At 42.3% G+C, this 17,438-nt stretch overlaps 3 protein-coding genes across 3 annotated transcripts in view; all 3 read right to left on the bottom strand.

Annotated features, from left to right (window-relative positions):
• The window catches only part of LOC308397153 (butyrophilin-like protein 2), an 86,614-nt gene that overhangs the window by 13,347 nt on the left and 55,829 nt on the right, over nucleotides 1-17,438 (bottom strand). The gene's annotated exons all lie outside the window — the stretch shown is intronic.
• LOC308404052 (CD276 antigen-like) lies at nucleotides 776-7,847 on the bottom strand. Its single transcript, XM_080893891.1, has 6 exons — nucleotides 7,763-7,847; nucleotides 3,926-4,273; nucleotides 3,142-3,465; nucleotides 2,954-3,055; nucleotides 1,822-2,154; nucleotides 776-1,755 (listed from the first exon to the last, which is right to left on the bottom strand). The coding sequence occupies exons 1-6, from the start codon at nucleotides 7,794-7,796 to the stop codon at nucleotides 1,709-1,711; spliced, it is 1,188 nt and encodes a 395-aa protein (XP_080750017.1). The 5' UTR covers nucleotides 7,797-7,847; the 3' UTR covers nucleotides 776-1,708.
• On the bottom strand, nucleotides 9,042-15,641 carry LOC308402567 (butyrophilin-like protein 2). The gene is made up of 6 exons (XM_080891508.1): nucleotides 15,518-15,641; nucleotides 14,168-14,515; nucleotides 12,196-12,528; nucleotides 12,008-12,109; nucleotides 10,035-10,367; nucleotides 9,042-9,968 (listed from the first exon to the last, which is right to left on the bottom strand). The coding sequence occupies exons 1-6, from the start codon at nucleotides 15,546-15,548 to the stop codon at nucleotides 9,922-9,924; spliced, it is 1,194 nt and encodes a 397-aa protein (XP_080747634.1). The 5' UTR covers nucleotides 15,549-15,641; the 3' UTR covers nucleotides 9,042-9,921.

Raw genomic sequence — 17,438 nt, forward strand, 5'->3', positions numbered from 1 at the left:
CTACACACTAAATAGTTGGATGGTGTTTACTGGCAGTGTTTTGTTGCTGTTTCAGACTCTGAATCTGAAGCTCAGCAGTGTGTTTCCTGTTTTTCTGTCTTTACATTGTTCCTTAAAGGTTCCTCCAAGTTTTCTCACTGTTCCTCTGATCCATGCAGATCATCATTACAGGCATTCAGCTTTCTTCTTCTACTCCTCCTTCTCTGTGTGCCATGTCCTGTTTGAATCATCCATCTGTAGTCAGGAGCAGCCGCTCCATTACAAACACGACAGCAGAACAACAACACTGGATCAGATTAAATTGTTATGACCGAGGTTAAATTCATAGAACAATAATTATTATAATATTTTAGATCAAAACCAAATTGACAAGTTAAAAAAGGCGAGTGAGAACAAAAAGCGTTACTATGGACCTGTGATCATGCTGTTTGACATCACTGATCAGTCACACAGATCAAACTGATTGTTACGGCCCGTCTAGACCAGCGGTCCCCAACCTTTTTTGCGCCACGGACCAGTTTGTGCCCGACAATATTTTCACGGACCGGCCTTTAAGGTGTCGCGGATAAATACAACAAAATAAAACCAGTACCGGTACCGAAAAAAATAAGATTTATTCATAACACACGTGAAAAGACCCAGGAAAACCGAGTTAACGAAAAAACGAAAACAAAATAACGCTGAAAACCGATAAAAACCCTGAAAACCAGACATTTCACACCCGAGTCTCACTCTCGCAGCCCGGCACCAAATGAGAGACCGGTGTACTCATTATCATCCTCATCAGTCTGTGTATTTAAGCCCTCTGTTTCTACTCGTTCACTGTCGTGTCATTGATGTTGTCCTTCCCGTGTGTTCCCTCAGTTCAGTCCGCCATTCAGTTGTCCAGCCAGTCAGTGTCCGTTCACCCACTGCTTATAATAAACCTCACCTACCTGCCAGTCCTGCGTTTGGGTTCCTTCTTCCTCGCCTCCACACAACGCCTGACACACACATGTGAACACTGCAAGGCCAAAGTTCTGTTTTATATTAATACATCTTCCTGTGTGTGAGTCACCTGGGGTTTGGTTCCTCTCCGGTCTGGCAAAGGGCTGGGAGAGCTGAAGTACCACTGTCAACCGTCATGCCTCATTGCCTGGAGGGTGTTTCAAGTTTGTTTAATTGTTTTGTATTAGTTGGTTATATGGCAGCCATTTTGTTTTCCTCTGTGTGTGTCATGTGTTATAGCTAAACCAGTATTAACGTTCCCCCGTGTGTTATTTCAGGAGGTCAGTTTGTCTTATGTTTGCTTGAGGTTTCGTTAATTGTTACCTTGAGCTTAGTCTATTGAGTTGACCTGTTTTGCTGGTCTGCCTGTTTAAGTTTTGGCTTTGTTAAATATCTTTTTATACTTTTGGGTCAATAAAACCCAATTTTTTAAATTAAACATCTGTGTCCTTTATGCTTTACTGCTTGGTCCCTGAGACAATGATACAAACAACATACTCAAAGAAATTAAACCAAATGACAGCAGCGTACCTCCAAAACTAACAAAAACAGGAGAAAACAGTGATCAAATACAAAGGCAGTCCACCCCTACATGCTGCTGTGTAAATATGTTGTCTCCATGTAGTTAGCCAATCTGCAGGCACCGTCTCCGGGTGCATATGAGAGACAACATTACGACAGCAGTCATAACACTGATTGATCAGCTGTCAGAAGAGTCGGATCAATGGAGCTGCTTCTGGTCCTGATGTCCCCTGTTTGATCCTGGACCTGCAGAGGAGACACAAGACAGTCAGACACAATCACACAAGCCAGCAAACAAACAGACAAACCAACCTTTGACTTTGAGCAGCACAGTTTTCTTTCTGATGAAGGTTCCCTTCCTCCACACCAAACACTTGTACTCTCCACTGTCTCTCTCTGTGGGCTGTTTCAGGGTCAGACTGAGGTCTCCAGTTTCCAGCAGGTCTTTGTTCATCACAGTTCGGCCTCTGTAAACCTCGTGCTGTTCTTCAAATTGGTTTGGGCCGTTTGTAAACACGTGAGCCTTCTGGAACGGCTCGTAGCGTTCCCATATCACTTGAATTTCCCCCGACAGGTTTTTTGTTGTTTTAAAGGGCAGCTGGACAGACTCCACCCCCTCCTCCACCTCCACCTTCACTGGAATCACTGAAAGAACAGCAAACACAGACAGCAGCAGGTTTTCAGAGGTGTAGAGAAATACCATGTCCTGTTTGAATCATCCATCTGTAGCTTCACTGAATGCTGGAGGTTCGAAGAGTCTAAAGCACAAAGTCTGATTTGTGTTTACGGAGCAGCTCAGAGCAGATCTCGCTGTTCTCACAGGGGGAACGTTATCAGGTTTTCTCCTGGAGGTCAAAGTTCAGCAGGTGTTTGTTCACTTCTCCTTTTACACTCTGATCCTCGAGGACACAGGAGGAGCTTTCAGACCAAACTGTCCTGCAGACTCTCTGAGAGGAACTGCCCACTGAGGAGCTCCTCCGACATCTACAGACTAACAAAGACTTGTTTTCTGTTTGAATGACACCACCAGCGGGGACAGGCTAATGTAATGGAAAAAGGTCTCCCCAATCTTACTGGTGGAATTTGAAAAGAATACAAAAAACTATGATCCCACGAATGAGAAATGTGGGTGTTACACAACTCTTATAGCAAGGGGATATAAAATATAAAAGTTTTATATATAAAAATACACAAAGTGGTCCTATCTACATAAGCAACTGAAGTTTGTATATGCAGGTAACAATGTACAGAAATATTAATAGAAAACTGTACGGAGCAAGATAGCAGTAAGATGAACAATGGGCTGTGACGGCAGTTCTTTGATCATTAATATCCAAATTAAATATTTACATATTAATGAATAAATTAGCGGAACAAGTCAAGAAACCCCAGAGGACACCTGCTAACTATATGCATTATGGGTAGTGTAGTATGAGAGACTCACCTGACACCAAGGCATGACGGAAATGAAACAAAAGACTCGCAGAAACAACTACAAGAAGAAGCAGGAAAACCAGGAGAACTGTGGCCCAGGATGGAAACGGTTCTGTGGACAAACAAAACAATATCACATGACTGCTGAACGCTGTACTCAATCTGCACTGACCTCTGACCTGTAGCTACATCTCTGACCTTTGACCTGCAGCACTACTTTCTGTCTCAGGATGTCTCTGTCCCTGTAGATGGTGCAGATGTATCCTCCACCGTCTCTCTCTGTGGGGTATTTCAGGGTCAGACTGAGGTCTCCAGTTCTCAGCAGGTCTTTGTTCATCTTTGTGCGACCACAGTAAAGGTCGTCCTGGTGGTCGCTTCCATTTGAACACCCGTGGACCATCATGAGTTCTCGGTCAGAGTGAGTCCACTTCACTGTGGTGTCCTCAGGCAGGTCAGGTGTTGTGTTGCAGGGCAGGATGACGGAGTCTGAGCCTTCCTCCACCTTCACCTCCACCTGCTGGTCTGAGAGAACAAGAAACCATAATATCAGCAGCAGCAGTCACACTGATGATAATCAAAGCATCTGTGTTTGAGATGGTCCTGTGTCTTTGACCCAGTCTTTGAGCTGCAATTATAAAATGTTCATATTTGAGTTTTCTATTATATTTACATTCTATTTTATATGGCTTTTGTATTCTTTTAGTCCATCTGACTTTTTTTAGTCAGACCAGTTTGTCTCTGTGTCCTGTCCTCAGTGTGCTCATGCTAGTTTAACTCAGATTTCCTCAGTCATGGTCTCTTTGTCTCCCCAGTTTTGTTTTGATGTTTCCAGACTGGTTGCGTTTATAAAATGTTTCTGCCATTTTTTAGGTTTAGATTACTAGAAAGACCCTTTCTACTACCTTTTACTGTGACCTCTGACCTGTGTCAGCACTGTACTCATGTTTGACTTGTAATTACAAAGGTTATTGGGGTTTTTGACCTTTGACATGCAGCTGTACGTCTGTCAGTTTCAGTTCCTCCCTTTCAGTGCGGATGGAGCAGGTGTAGTCGCCACTATCAGTCAGTCGGGGGTTTCTCAGAGTGAGGCTGAAGTCTCCAGTGTCCAGAGCATCAGGCCTCATTGATGTGCGCCCGCTGTAACGCTGGTTTTGTCCGCTCAGATCATCAGTTTCTTCTTGTCTCAGATGGACAGATTTGGGGTTGAGATCAGTGCGAGTCCATATCATTGTGGGGTCCTCAACTACAAAACCTGTGTACTGACAGGGCAGCAGGACAGACTTTGCCCCCTCATACACCTCCACCATCACAGCCAGGACATGATGCGAAACTGGAAGGAGACACAAAAAACAGAAACACTAATTAACTATAATTAGCCCATATAATGAGGATAGAAAGAGACTGAAATCCCCCTGACTTTTCTCTCCCTACATCTGAGCAAGTGTGGAAAGGTTTAATATCATTTATGTGTGAAATAATAAAGCTCTAAAAAAGAGCTTTTCCATACAGTGGGATGCAAAAGTTTGGGCAACCTTGTTAATAGTCATTATTTTCCTGCCCAACAATCGTTGGTTGTTACGATAAAAAAAAAATCAGGCGGGTGCATAAATTTGGGCACTGTTGTCATTTTATTGATTCTAAAACCTTTAGAACTAATTATTGGCTCGGTAAGCTCAGTGACCCCTGACCTACATACACAGGTGTATGTAGAAAGTGTAGCTGCACTGCAGGAGCTTCGTTTCAGATAACAGAAAATTGCTGTCTGGGTTTCCCATGAACTGTTGAAAGACTGCACGAGATGAATTCAAGCTATCTAATGGATAGCCACAGATAGTGGATATCTAATTATGCAATTAGACCCATTAGTCTGACACAGAGACAGACAACTATTCACACCTACGGGCAAATTAGAATCACAGATTAACCTCAACCCCACTGACTGCATGTCTTTGGACTGTGGGAGGAAATCCTGAGAGAACCCACTCATACACGAGGAGAACATGCAAACTCCACACAGAAAGGCCAGATGCTGCAGTGAACTCAGGACGTTCTTACAGTGCATCAGTAAACTCATCGACTCGTGAATTTTCTTCTCTCCTTCTTAAATCCTGCCCTCTGAGGCAGCATCAGAATTATGATGCGAATGCTCTGTTGCCAAGATCAGCTCCGTCTCCTCTGGTTCATGTGTTTCTTTTATCTTTTTGTTTCTTAATTTCTATTTGTGTTGTTTCAGTTATTAAAAACGTATCTGGTGTACAGTATGATGATGTCTAAGGCAGGACAGGCAGGAGGAAAACATGGGTGGAGGAGACTTTAGGAAGATGTAATAAATGACTAGAGCACAAATAGAAATGAACAGCATATCGCCAACTGCTCTATTGGTAAGAGAAAGAACAACAAATGTACAACATCTGGAAAATAAACATCTAAAAATTCACAGCTACATAAATCCACTTAAATCTTATCATGGTGTGTGTGTGTGTGTGTGTGTGTGTGTGTGTGTGTGAGAGCGAGCGAGAGCGTGTATGTCTTCAAGTTAGGCGCACACACATTTTATAATAATTGATATAATATAATGTGTTTTTCTGGATAAACTGTGCTTTTTCAGCATTCAAAGATTGATGACACCGTGTCAGAGCACTGGCTATGAATTTCAGAAGGATCAGGCCTTAACTTAACAGAAAAGTTAGCAATAGTTCTTTTCCTATTACAGCTACATCCACTTCTGTCGTGCCTAGGCTGCTCATAGGGCTGGGTATCATCACTGATTTCTATAATCCATTCGATTCCGGTTTTCAAAGTCCCGATTCGATTCAACTTAGCCTCAGACAGTCAGAAATATTATAATTCTGATCATTTATCAGTACTGACTTCATCAGAATTGTGAACATCACAGCAGATGCCTTTGTGTGAAAGTAACTGAGAATAAAACACAGAAAAACATGAAGGAGATTTTCCTGGTCTGGCTTTTTATAGCAGATAACCTTAAAAATATTCTACAATGTTCTGCATATAAAGTTTAAATTTCTTCAGTTTTGAACAACAGAAAAATAGGCTTTCTTGTCCGAGGTCATTTAAGTGAAAAAGAAAAAGACAGCAGCCACAGCGCTGTAAACAACGGTAGACTGGTGGGTAATAAGCGAATGAATAATACAGAAAACAGAGATTGGAGACGGAAACTGTTCTTGGAGTACAGAGAGAGAGCTAGCTGTGCATGAAGTGTGATTTTAATAGTCGTGGAAGCAAAACAGCAAAATTCATGACGACATTGATCGAATGTGAAGCGCAGTTTGCTGCTTCTTTTGCTGCTGGCTCGGTGAATTTTGGTTGGAGAGACAAAACCTGCAGCTCAGAATCAGCGCAAAAAGACGTAATCACAGCGGACCGGACGCATCAGAATCGCTAAGCTTCGACAGCGTGTCCGTCTGCGGGCCGTCGGGTGAGAAAGCCGAGAAAGACAAAGTTGATTCTGATGCGTCGGCTCTGTGTTTACGTCTTTGTGTGGAGTCCGTGTACCTGCTCTCATCTGCTGTTTGGTTGTTGTTGAAATCGTTTTGTGAGCTTTAATCTGAGAATCTGGCGTTTCTGGCAAAACAGTTATATTTAAAAGTCGATTCAGGATTTAATGAATTGATATCGCTTTATTCAAGCTACTCACCTCCCACTTCCACCTGCACTTTCAACTGGACCACGGCCAATCAGAGAGGTCCCGCCCCTGACTATCTCTGATTGGTTTAGTCCACGATAGGGGCATAATGTGTGTCTGTTGTTGACCACAGGGAAGGTTGCAGATTTTTTTTTTTTTTGCTACCCGAACATTTGGTCGCACAGATGCAACCAAATATTTTTTAGTCGCACCACTGAAAAATTTGGTCGTATTTGCGACCAAATTGGTCGCACTCTAGAGCCCTGAAAGTACTTTTTCAATTTTCAGGTTTTAAAGATGTTTTTGAAAATAACTATGAAATCAGTTAACAAATCAGCCATGCAGTGTGATGAAAGGAGCTCTCTGATTGGTTAGAGTAACACAAACATGCACTGGTGCTAGCATTAGCTTTTTTAGCACATTAGCTTAAGAGGTTCAATGTTGCACTGAGTGTGAATGCTGGAGCGAAAAGTCCTTTAAACGAGCACACACACCTGTTAGTAATGCTAAAGCAGAGCTAATGGTTCAAACAGGAGCTTAGAAAAAAATCCAGGTCAGTCTCCAAAGTAAATTTTAAAATTAATTCCAACATGTATTTACCAAATCAAAAAAGCTTTATGTCAATGTGTGTGAATCTCTTGGTCTTCCATATCAGACATCTGGTGCTTTGACACACCTGGAACACTGCACAGCCAAAAGTCATCAATTTAAAAAGACCAGAGCACATTTGTGCGTTTGGAACAAACTGTTACAAATAAAAAAAAAACTAAATGTTGTTTGTTAAGTTTAACAATGACCTGTGAATCAGTGAAGCTTAAAAAGACACCAGGATGAACCAGTGTGGGGACTACACAGCACTTTGTTACAACTGACCTGCTGCAAAAGCACACTGTTCCCATTTATTTAGCTGAATCTACAATAGATCTGGCACCAGGCTTCTTTTATAACCTTTAATGTGGCCAGACTTCACTACAGGCAGTATTCTGGTAATATTAGTGAGACAGGAAAGGAAAATTTCTTAAACAGATGAGCAGATACCAGGATCATGAGCATGAAGCCTGCAGATTTCAGCAGGAGTAAAGTAACTGAGGTGAGTAGTTATACATGTTACACACTTCAAATTATTTTAAACAACCGTGCGTGTGTGTGTGTGCATTCAAAGAGCGCTCTCACCGAGTACCAGCAGCACGAACAACAGCAGCAGCATCTCCTTCTCTGGGAAAAACCTTTAGTTAGAAATCACAGTGGTGTTCGCTGCACTGCAAGCATTGGTGCACGACAAAAAGTTTCCTGATAAGAAGACCCTCCTGAGTTCCTTCAAAATAAAATCCTTTACAGAAAAGGACTTTCAACATTAAACTCGGAGGAGAAGCATTACAGCAGGGGTGCCCAATCCCGGTCCTCGAGAGCTACCGTCCTGCAGCTTTTAGATGCATCCTTGTTCCCACACACCTGAATCAAATGAATGGCTTGTTATCAGGCCTTTGCCAAACATGATGGCATGCTGAAGAGATCAAACCATTTGATTCAGCTGTGTTGGAGTAGGGATGCATCTAAAAGCTGCAGGACGGTAGCTCTCGAGGACCGGGATTGGGCACCCCTGCTTTACAGCATGTCTCACACAGACTACTGACAACTTTTAGCAACATGTGGATTTATATTCTGCTGGAACCTGAAGCTGAAAAGAAGGTTTGAAAGGAAGGACGTCAGTTTTAGTCTCTCTATGTTGAAGTTCTGCAAAACTGACAATAAGTTTTGAACCTATGAAAAATGTTTTTATAGCTTTAAAAATAAAATTCAACTCTTCAAGCTCATGACTTTATTTTTTTGAGTTTTCCTCTTTCACTCCTGCAGCAGTTCTTATGTGTTAAAAAAAACACACAAATTAATAATGATTAAAGAATTAAGTATTATAAGTATTAAGAAAATGTTTGTAATAATTTTTAAAAGGTAATGAACTTGTGCCATGTTGGAGATGTCCGCTGATCACTCTGCACACATTTTTACAGAGGACATGTTTCTGTTACAAAATATTTTCCACTAACTTCATTTAATTGTCTCCTCTGTCGCAGAGGATGACTGGAGGCTCATAGAAAGTTGAGAACAGACAGAAAACATGTCGTCCACACTCTGGAAACATGGGCCTACAGAGCCGATAGACGGAGTGTGAAAACGATCTAAAATGAGTTTACGTTTGAGGTTAAACACACATGTGGACTATAAACAGCCCGTGCATGAAGGTAACAGTCAGTAAATGTTCAGAAAAAAAGACCCAACACTGGACGTCCAGAAATGGCTCATAAAAGGCTCAATTCATGATATCAAGTTTGCACAGTGGGTAAGCTTCCTGAAGCTGTGGGAAACCCTGATTTCATCAAACACATCAGGAGCAGCTGCTCCATCACAAACACCACAGAAGAAGAACAACACTGGATCAGATTAACGGTTAGCCTGTTGTTTTTATTGAACAGGGACAGTGTGAGTTAATGTAAATGAATCCGAAACATAGTGATGGAAACCAGTCAGATTGTAGTTAAGCTGCTTATTTCCAGCTGTACACTCTGGACAGGTCACATGGTCCCAACACTGGTTGCACCACAGTAGCAAATGATGCATTCAGTGCACTGTGAACCCAAACAGTTCAACTCAGTTTTATTTATAAATCATGATAACAGTTGCCTCAAGACAAGCAGGTGAAAAACAGCTGAAGCTGTCAGAGGAACAAACACACAGGCCTCTCATTTGTCTTCCTCTGAGGAGAGCACGGGTCCCTCGCCTTCACCAGGTGCAACACCTCACAGCCCACTGGTTCCACTTAGTTGGTTCCGCTCTCCATTTCCATCACAATGTAAAAATAACAACCTTCTGTTGGCATCGCAACAATTACCAAAATATTTTCTTCATTTTAATTTGCAAAAGTCAAATACACACAAAGCTTAAAAAGACAACAAACAAAACCCCAAAATAAACACAAAGGTAACACTAATCTATGTGTGCAACATAATGCATAAAAAAGACACAAGAAAACCAAATGATAAGTGAAATAAAGTGAAGTAAAACCTTTATTTGAAAGTGTTTAGAAAAAGCCCAAAAATGGCTTAAAAAGGTTAAACAGCACAGACTGTAAAGATGGTGAGAAACAGATGAGGAATATGGAACGTCACACAATAGCTGATCACACACAGTGAAGGACTGTGCACACAGCAGAGACAGAGTGAGGATGTGACTGGACTTAAAAGTGAAATGTGTGTTCCTGTATTATCACGCTGTGACATTAAAACTCTCTAAATGAACAAAAAGGCAGAGTGGTGAGGGTAAAACTCAGAGTCGGATCAATGAAGCAGCTTCTGGTCCTGATGTCCCCTGTTTGATCCTGGACCTGCAGAGGAGACACAAGACAGTCAGACACAATCACACAAGCCAGCAAACAAACAGACAAACCAACCTTTGACTTTGAGCTTCACGGTTTTCTTTCTGATGAAGGTTCCCTTCCTCCAGACCAAACACTTGTACTCTCCACTGTCTCTCTCTGTGGGCTGTTTCAGGGTCAGACTGAGGTCTCCAGTTTCCAGCAGGTCTTTGTTCATCACAGTTCGGCCTTTATAAACTTCGTGCTGTTCTTCATATTGTTTTGGGCCGTTTGTAAACACGTGAGCCTTCTGGAACGGCTCATAACGTTCCCATATCACTTGAATTTCCCCCGACAGGTTTTTTGTTGTTTTAAAGGGCAGCTGGACAGACTCCGCCCCCTCCTCCACCTCCACCTTCACCGGAATCACTGAAAGAACAGCAAACATAAACAGCAGCAGGTATTCAGAGGTGTAGAGAAAACTGAAGGACGGAAGCAGATCTGAGCAGGAGGAACAGGATAGAGATCCTGACACTGAGAGAAATTTAAAACTGCTTGGCTTCTCATGTCTTTTGTATAGTCTCGATTATTCTCTAACCCTAAGAGAGTCTCCCAGACTTGTTCTCTAAAAACCTAAAGAAGAATTATGGATTTGATCAACTGGTCCCTTAACGAAACTGACACTCTCCGGGAATTGAGAGAGCCCGATTGTCCTGCGGAGACGTTTGCTGCCAGATACTCGATGGTCGGTTGCGTCGTGTGTCTGGCGACACTCTTGATGGAGGACACTGAACGACGTCTACCAATTCAGAACTATGGTAACAGAGTTCTGGCTGATTGGAGCTGGCTCAGACCAGGCTTATCGAAGAACAAGAAGCGGCTACAGCTGTTCAAAATCTCACAAGGCTGGCCTACATGATAGACGATGGGTTGTGAGTACTCACACTGTGTTTTTGGAACACATTATGGATAAGATCTTGAAGAAGAACAACGGGAATTAAGAGACCTGGTGACCAGTGACGGACATTACACCAGCTGTAAAACTGGATGCAGTTTTTTCGCCCTAATCAAAACAACTACCATCTTCATCTCATCCTCTGGCACCAGCTGGATGCTCAAGGCAAAAGCTGACGGAAATAACAAAACTCTCCTTTAGATAATAAGACTTTTTGTTGTGACTCTAATTCCCCTCATTCAAGGCCACCCGCATTGATAGAAGATTGTTGACTTTAGCTTAACCGAGTGAAGGGACACTTTCTCTTGGTTGAACACAGAACACATACGCATCACGCTGACCTGCACTCACCCCCCTGATCTCCCAGTTGAAGCTCAGTCTGGGGGAGTTATTTTTTCTCCTCGTCTTTCCTCATGTTGTACATTTTCCATTGTTATACCTCTCTGACCTGTCTTCCCCATGTGATGTTTGTGTAATGTATGTATGGTCGGAAGGGCAAGATGGCGCTGGCACGGCTGGCAGCCTTAACCCGATTTCCCTCGGGATGAATAAAGTATTATCAATCAATTAACGGTCTCATATTTTCTACGCACTGAGCAGCTAACAGCACTGTGACGTATGTATACTAAACTTGAATTGTTTAATCGCATAACATTTAACTTGATCTTGTAACTTGTGCCTGACCTCATTTTCTACCTTTTCCTTATAGAAAACATCATCTTTGTCTTGTTGAGTAAATATTTAAATCCCCATTCATATGAGTACTTTTCATTGAAGTGCAACTCACTAAGGCACCTTTAACCAAATATTGCAAACAATCTGCACCTCACTGATGTTCTTGAATATTGTTATTATTACACTTCTTCTGGATTCCTTCATCTTGATAAAAACCCACAGATGAGAGTCAAAGCAACAACGTTTTGGAGCATGATGGAGACACAAGTGTTAGACTGTTTCTCCATCATTTTTCCAAGTGAACAGAGGGTTTTGATTGAGTTCACTGATCAATGACGGAGTCTGAAGGAGGTTTTCTGACTTCAGGAAAAAACTTGGAAGTTTCTCTTCAGGTCTGCTAACCATCGGCATTATGGGTAGTGTAGGAGGAGACACTCACCTGACACCAAATAATGACGGAATTGAAATATAAGACCCGCAGAAACTACTAGAAGAAGACCCAGGAGAACCAGGAGAGCTGTGGTCCAGGATGGAAATGGTTCTGTGGAGAAACATGAAACAATATCAACATGACTGTTGAACCTCAATCTCCTGCACTGACCCCTGATGTTTTTCCACATCTCTGACCTTTGACCTGCAGCACTACTTTCTGTCTCAGGATGTCTTTGTCCCTGTAGATGGTGCAGATGTATCCTCCACTGTCTCTCTCTGTGGGGTATTCCAGGGTCAGACTGAGGTCTCCAGTTCTCAGCAGGTCTTTGTTCATCTTTGCGCGGCCACAGTAAAGGTTGTCTACATTTTTAGGATGGTCACTTCTGTTTACATACAAATGGACCATAGTGAGTTCTCGGTCGGGGCGAGTCCACTCCACTGTGGCCTTTTCAGGCAGATCAGGTTTTGTTTTGCAGGGCAGGGTGGCAGAGTCTGACCCTTCCTCCACCTTCACCTCCACCTGCTGATCTACGAGGAAAATGAACCATAATATCAGAAGCAGCAGCAGCCATGCTCATGGTAAAGAGAGAATTGATGTGCTCTGATCTCTGCTACCAGTAAAAATACATGTTAATAATATATAAATATCATGATTCTCTCTCTTTTTGTTTAAAATGGTAACTAAACTGGACACTATAAAATCCATACAAATAGTCTTCACAGTGCTACCTTTAGGTAACAACTAACAAGCAACAGAACATGTGTGTAAATAAAGATAGAGACATACACTGTAGCTCAGGTGGCAGAGCAGGTCAGCCACTAATCAGAAGGTCAGTGGTTCGAACCCAGGCTGCCCCGTTGGGCAAGATACTAACCCCATGTTTGCCTACTGGTGGTGGTCAGTGGCACCAGTGTCCTCGCCTCTGTCAGTGCCTCAGGGTAGCTGTGGCTACAAGGTAGCTGTCATCACCAGTGTGTGAATGTGTGTGTGAATGGGTGGATGACTGAATGTAGTGTAAAGCGCTTTGGGGTCCTTAGGGACTAATTAAAGTGCTATACAAATGCAGGCCATTTACCATACACGATCATGATTGGTCATATCGGCTGTTCCATCAAGCTCAACCACTGTTGCTGATTGGCTCTGATTACCCACATTTCCTGACTCCAGTGGAGCCTGCACATCTGGATCCATGAAGAGGACCAGCTGTACTGTACCGACTTGGATTCTGCAGGGTCCAGCCAAAGCTCTCCTACACTAGGCCTCCACTCCTCAGTGTCTATTCAAATTTTATATACATTTCACTACATGTGGTACATACACAGTACAGATGGCAGCACCTGGTGTTCATGTCATGTCAAGGATCGCATCTCGGCCCTGCTCTGAAAACAGTTGGCCAGCCAGCATCTCCATTTCAACCCTCCATACGCTCCACACGGTGGTTCGTGGGAACGGGAGATTTGTTCCATCAAGTCAGTAGCTAAATGTAGCTAATTTTGATTCAATCCCTCCCAACATGTTGTTGATGCGGCGGCCTGATGCTGGTATGTTCAGGTCATCTACCCAGAAACGGAGCTCCTGGGCCATCATAGATGGAGGCGGTGCCAAGTTTTGGATCCACAACATTCAAAATGATCTGCCTTTCCTCCAGACGTGCCACAAGTGGCAGCTTGAGGCCATTAAGGGAGCGTCACTAATTTCTCATGTTGGCCCTTGTATAACACCCCCTTACCACACTACCTTCACACTCACATTATGAATGCATAACCCTGCTTCCTGTTCAATAAATGAATAAATGAAAGCTACTTGATTGGAAGTGGATTCTTCTGGAATAAAGAACAGCTGGCAGCACTTTATCATCCTGTCATTCATAGTTCCAGAGGTCAAGTTTATCTTCTTAAAATGACATCCTCTGTTACATGTTGTACATCGGTCTCTATTAGGCCTGTGAGCTGCAGGTTTTCCTGCGTATACAGGATGTAAAACCTTCTGAATCAAATCATCCAGATTTAGTAGAACCACCAAAAACTCTACCTGTGAGATTTTGATGTTTGCAGACTGATTACATCTGGAAAATGTTAATGCCATTTTCCAGTTTTCAACAAAAGAAATTCCTTTTCTATCAACCTTAGTTTGACATTTTTCTTTTTGTTTGTTTGTGTTTCTTACCTTTGACATGCAGATGTACGTCGGTCAGTTTCAGTTCTGCCCATTCATTTCTGATGGAGCAGGTGTAGTTGCCACTATCAGTCATTTGGGGGTTTCTCAGAGTGAGGCTGAAGTCTAAAGTGTCCAGAGCATCAGGCCTCACTGATGTGCGCCCGCTGTAACGCTGATTTTGTCCTGTTACATCATTTGTTTCCTCTCGTCTCACGTGGACAGATTTGGGGTCGAGATCATTGCGAGTCCACAGCACTGTGGGGTTCGTAAGTATAAGACCTGTGTACTGACAGGGCAGCTGGACAGACTTTGCCCCCTCATACACCTCCACCACCACAGCCAGGGCATGCTGGGAAACTGGAAGGAGACACAAGCACACACAACAAAAAACACTAATCACCTGTATGCTGTGGATTTTTCTAGTGGTTCACATCGTGGGAAAAGTGGTTTCAGAAGCCACATTTTCTGCTAAGTACTCAAACATGGATTCTTCCCATCCAACAAAAAGTAACTCGAAGGATGCTTTAAAAACATCAAAGAAAACTTTGATGCACGTCTGAAAAACACGGAGGTGAAATTTTCTGAGACTCGTCTCTGTTACGAATGAAGTGCTTTTAATCCCTGACTGTAATCTGCAAACGAAGAACGTGTTAATAAACAAGCAGGGGTGACATCACAACTGTGAATACGTGCGTACATCTCCTGACATGAAATGAACACCAAACATACAAAGCTATCAGTTTGTACAGTAACAGTCACAGTGAGACATTCTAATGTATGAAAAACAAAAAAGACGATCTCTACTGTGGACTTTACTGTAAGTCATGTGACCAGAGGACCAGGGAGGGGACCTGTTCAGGGGGATTTCTATAAGGGGGCAATTCAGGACACAAGTTATTCTGAGGCTAAGCATTAAAAATGTATAAACACAGAGTAACATCTGGTGTTGAATTAAAAAAAAGAAAAATGTCTATTTGTTGTTTTAGGATTGTTATAACTTTATTAATCAGTGAACTTGAACATAGATGATTGTGCACGTGGCGTTATTGTGAACAAAAACCATTTTTGACACATTAAAGTGCTTTCTATGGTAAACGGGGCTTTTAATAATGTGAGACAAGCTTTCAGTTTTTATACAAAGTACTTTTATTCCTGCCGTGAATCACACGCACACGAGCGCTGACGCACTTCTTAAACAGACACGCGCAGATATCAGGATGATGAGCTCAGCTGTCACGGTGAGACCCGCCCCGCATGAATATCGCATGTAGGGACCACAGTAACTACACAGAGGGGCCTAATGCAGTCAGCTCGTGTTACACACTGTGTGTGTGTCAGTCTGCGTGTGTGCTTTCTTACCGAGGACCTGCAGCACGAGCCACAGCAGCATCTTCCTCTCCGCTGAAAGTCCCGTTAACTCTGAGAAACAGGCGCACACAGCTCGATCACAGCACCGCTGACGCACTGAACAAAGTTTCCTCCTCTGAAGTTACACAGAGACACCTCACAACTTCCTGTCAGAGCCTTCAAAATAAAATCCTTCTGCAGAACTCCAAACATGAAAGTGAAGAGAAGCAGCAGGGCGCACAGAGACTGCAGACAGCGAGCTGCTTTCAGAAACACGTGGTTGATGCACGTGGGTTTATATTAATGTAACCTGACCTAATTACAGTTTTAGTTTTGCAAAACTGACAGTAAGTTTAGAAGCTGTATAAATGATGGCTGTGTGTGTGTGTAAAATAATAAAAATGAATAAATAATTAAATAAAAAGAAAAAGTATTAATATAATAATATGATGAACTGTCCTCACTGTTATTTCATAGTTTGAGTTTGGACCCCCAAAAAGGTCATGCCTAAAATTCTGACTTTAACTAAATTAATTACAGGTAAATTTTCCATGTATTTTGTTACATAAGTACACTGTAAAATGTTACATTTATCATAATCTGGTCAAATTAAATGTAGTTGGTTGGTATACATGCAGGTTATACCGAAGACGGTTTACTTAATGGTTAATTAAGTGAATAAACAAGCCTTTGATTGCTGTATTTTTGCACAGTGTTCATAGTTTGTGTCATTGTGAGTTTGGTATTTGATTTATCTCCTGTTTTAGTTTTATTGTCAGAGTTTCTTAGTTTTACTTTCATTTTGATTCCCTGGGCTTCCGGTTTTCCTGCCCTCCTGTGCGCCCTAATTTCATGTCAGGTATTCTCTGCTGTTGTAACATTTTATTTTGGTAGTTATGTCTACTGTGTGCTGTTTCTGGTGTTGCTTTCCCTTCTTCTCATATTGAAGAGTTTTCAGTTACTGTGCACAAATGTACTCCATTTGTGTATAGGGGGTTTCCACATACTTCAGTGGAGAGGAATGTGCCATCCTGCATAGACCTGATCCCCCTCTTCTGGCCCTCGCATGTAACATTTTCGAGATCCGCCACTGTTTGAATGCTGGAGTTTCAAACAGTCTAAAGCACAAAGTGTGGTCTGTGTTCACAGAGCAGCTCAGAGCCGATCTCACTGTTTGCCTGCTGATGATGGAGATCTCAGAGGGGGAACGTTATCAGGTTTTTATCAAAGTTCAGCAGGTGTTTGTTCACTGGCACAAAACTTGTCATTTTACACTCTGATCCTCGAGGACACAGGAGGAGCTTCCAGACCAAACTGTCCTGCAGACTCTCTGAGAAGAACTGACACACAAACTGTGGTGAAATTTAGGTTAACAAAGTCTGCAGACACGGTTAGCTGTAACAAACGCCTATATGACCATGTGCATGGGAGAGGAAACAGACGGTTAACACACTCATGCGAGCTCTGAGCTCTCGAGGCGTGGCGGCACCTACTTATCCTCCCATAACATCAGCTACTTACTTCCTCTTCTCAGGCTCTGCGGTCTTCACCCCAGCATGTTCAAAACAGATGTCGCCGTTTCAAATGACTTTAAGAAACTCATAACGTAGAAAAAGCAGTTGTTTTCTTCAAATGTCGAGGTCAAAGTAAGTTCAGCTAGTTGTTGACTGTTCAGTGTCACAACTGAGCACATAAACACTTTAAATGACAATAACTAACACACACACACACACACACACACACACACACACACACACACACACACACACACACACAAAATCTTCCTTTACAAAAACCAACTTATAGTTTTATGTGATGTTCTGTATCTCTCATTAAAATATAATTATCATAAACAGTAGAGACTAATTTGTGGACTATTTCAGTTTATTTCTTCCTAAGTAAGCAAGCTTAAATTCAGCTTTCTAAAATTTTA

Source organism: Rhamphochromis sp. 'chilingali' (assembly GCF_963969265.1).
Source record: "Rhamphochromis sp. 'chilingali' genome assembly, chromosome: 1".
NCBI lineage: Eukaryota > Metazoa > Chordata > Actinopteri > Cichliformes > Cichlidae > Rhamphochromis > Rhamphochromis sp. 'chilingali'.

Coding starts and splice junctions, on each gene's coding strand:
- LOC308402567 (XM_080891508.1), bottom strand. CDS start 15,548: ATGCTGCTGTGGCTCGTGCTGCAGGTCCTCG. Junction 14,516..15,517: donor GCTCGTGCTGCAGGTCCTCG/GTAAGAAAGCAC, acceptor GTCTCCTTCCAG/TTTCCCAGCATGCCCTGGCT. Junction 12,110..12,195: donor AGTAGTGCTGCAGGTCAAAG/GTCAGAGATGTG, acceptor GTTTCTCCACAG/AACCATTTCCATCCTGGACC.
- LOC308404052 (XM_080893891.1), bottom strand. CDS start 7,796: ATGCTGCTGCTGTTGTTCGTGCTGCTGGTACTCG. Junction 3,466..3,925: donor CGTACAGCTGCATGTCAAAG/GTCAAAAACCCC, acceptor TTGTTCTCTCAG/ACCAGCAGGTGGAGGTGAAG. Junction 1,756..1,821: donor TGTGCTGCTCAAAGTCAAAG/GTTGGTTTGTCT, acceptor TCTCCTCTGCAG/GTCCAGGATCAAACAGGGGA.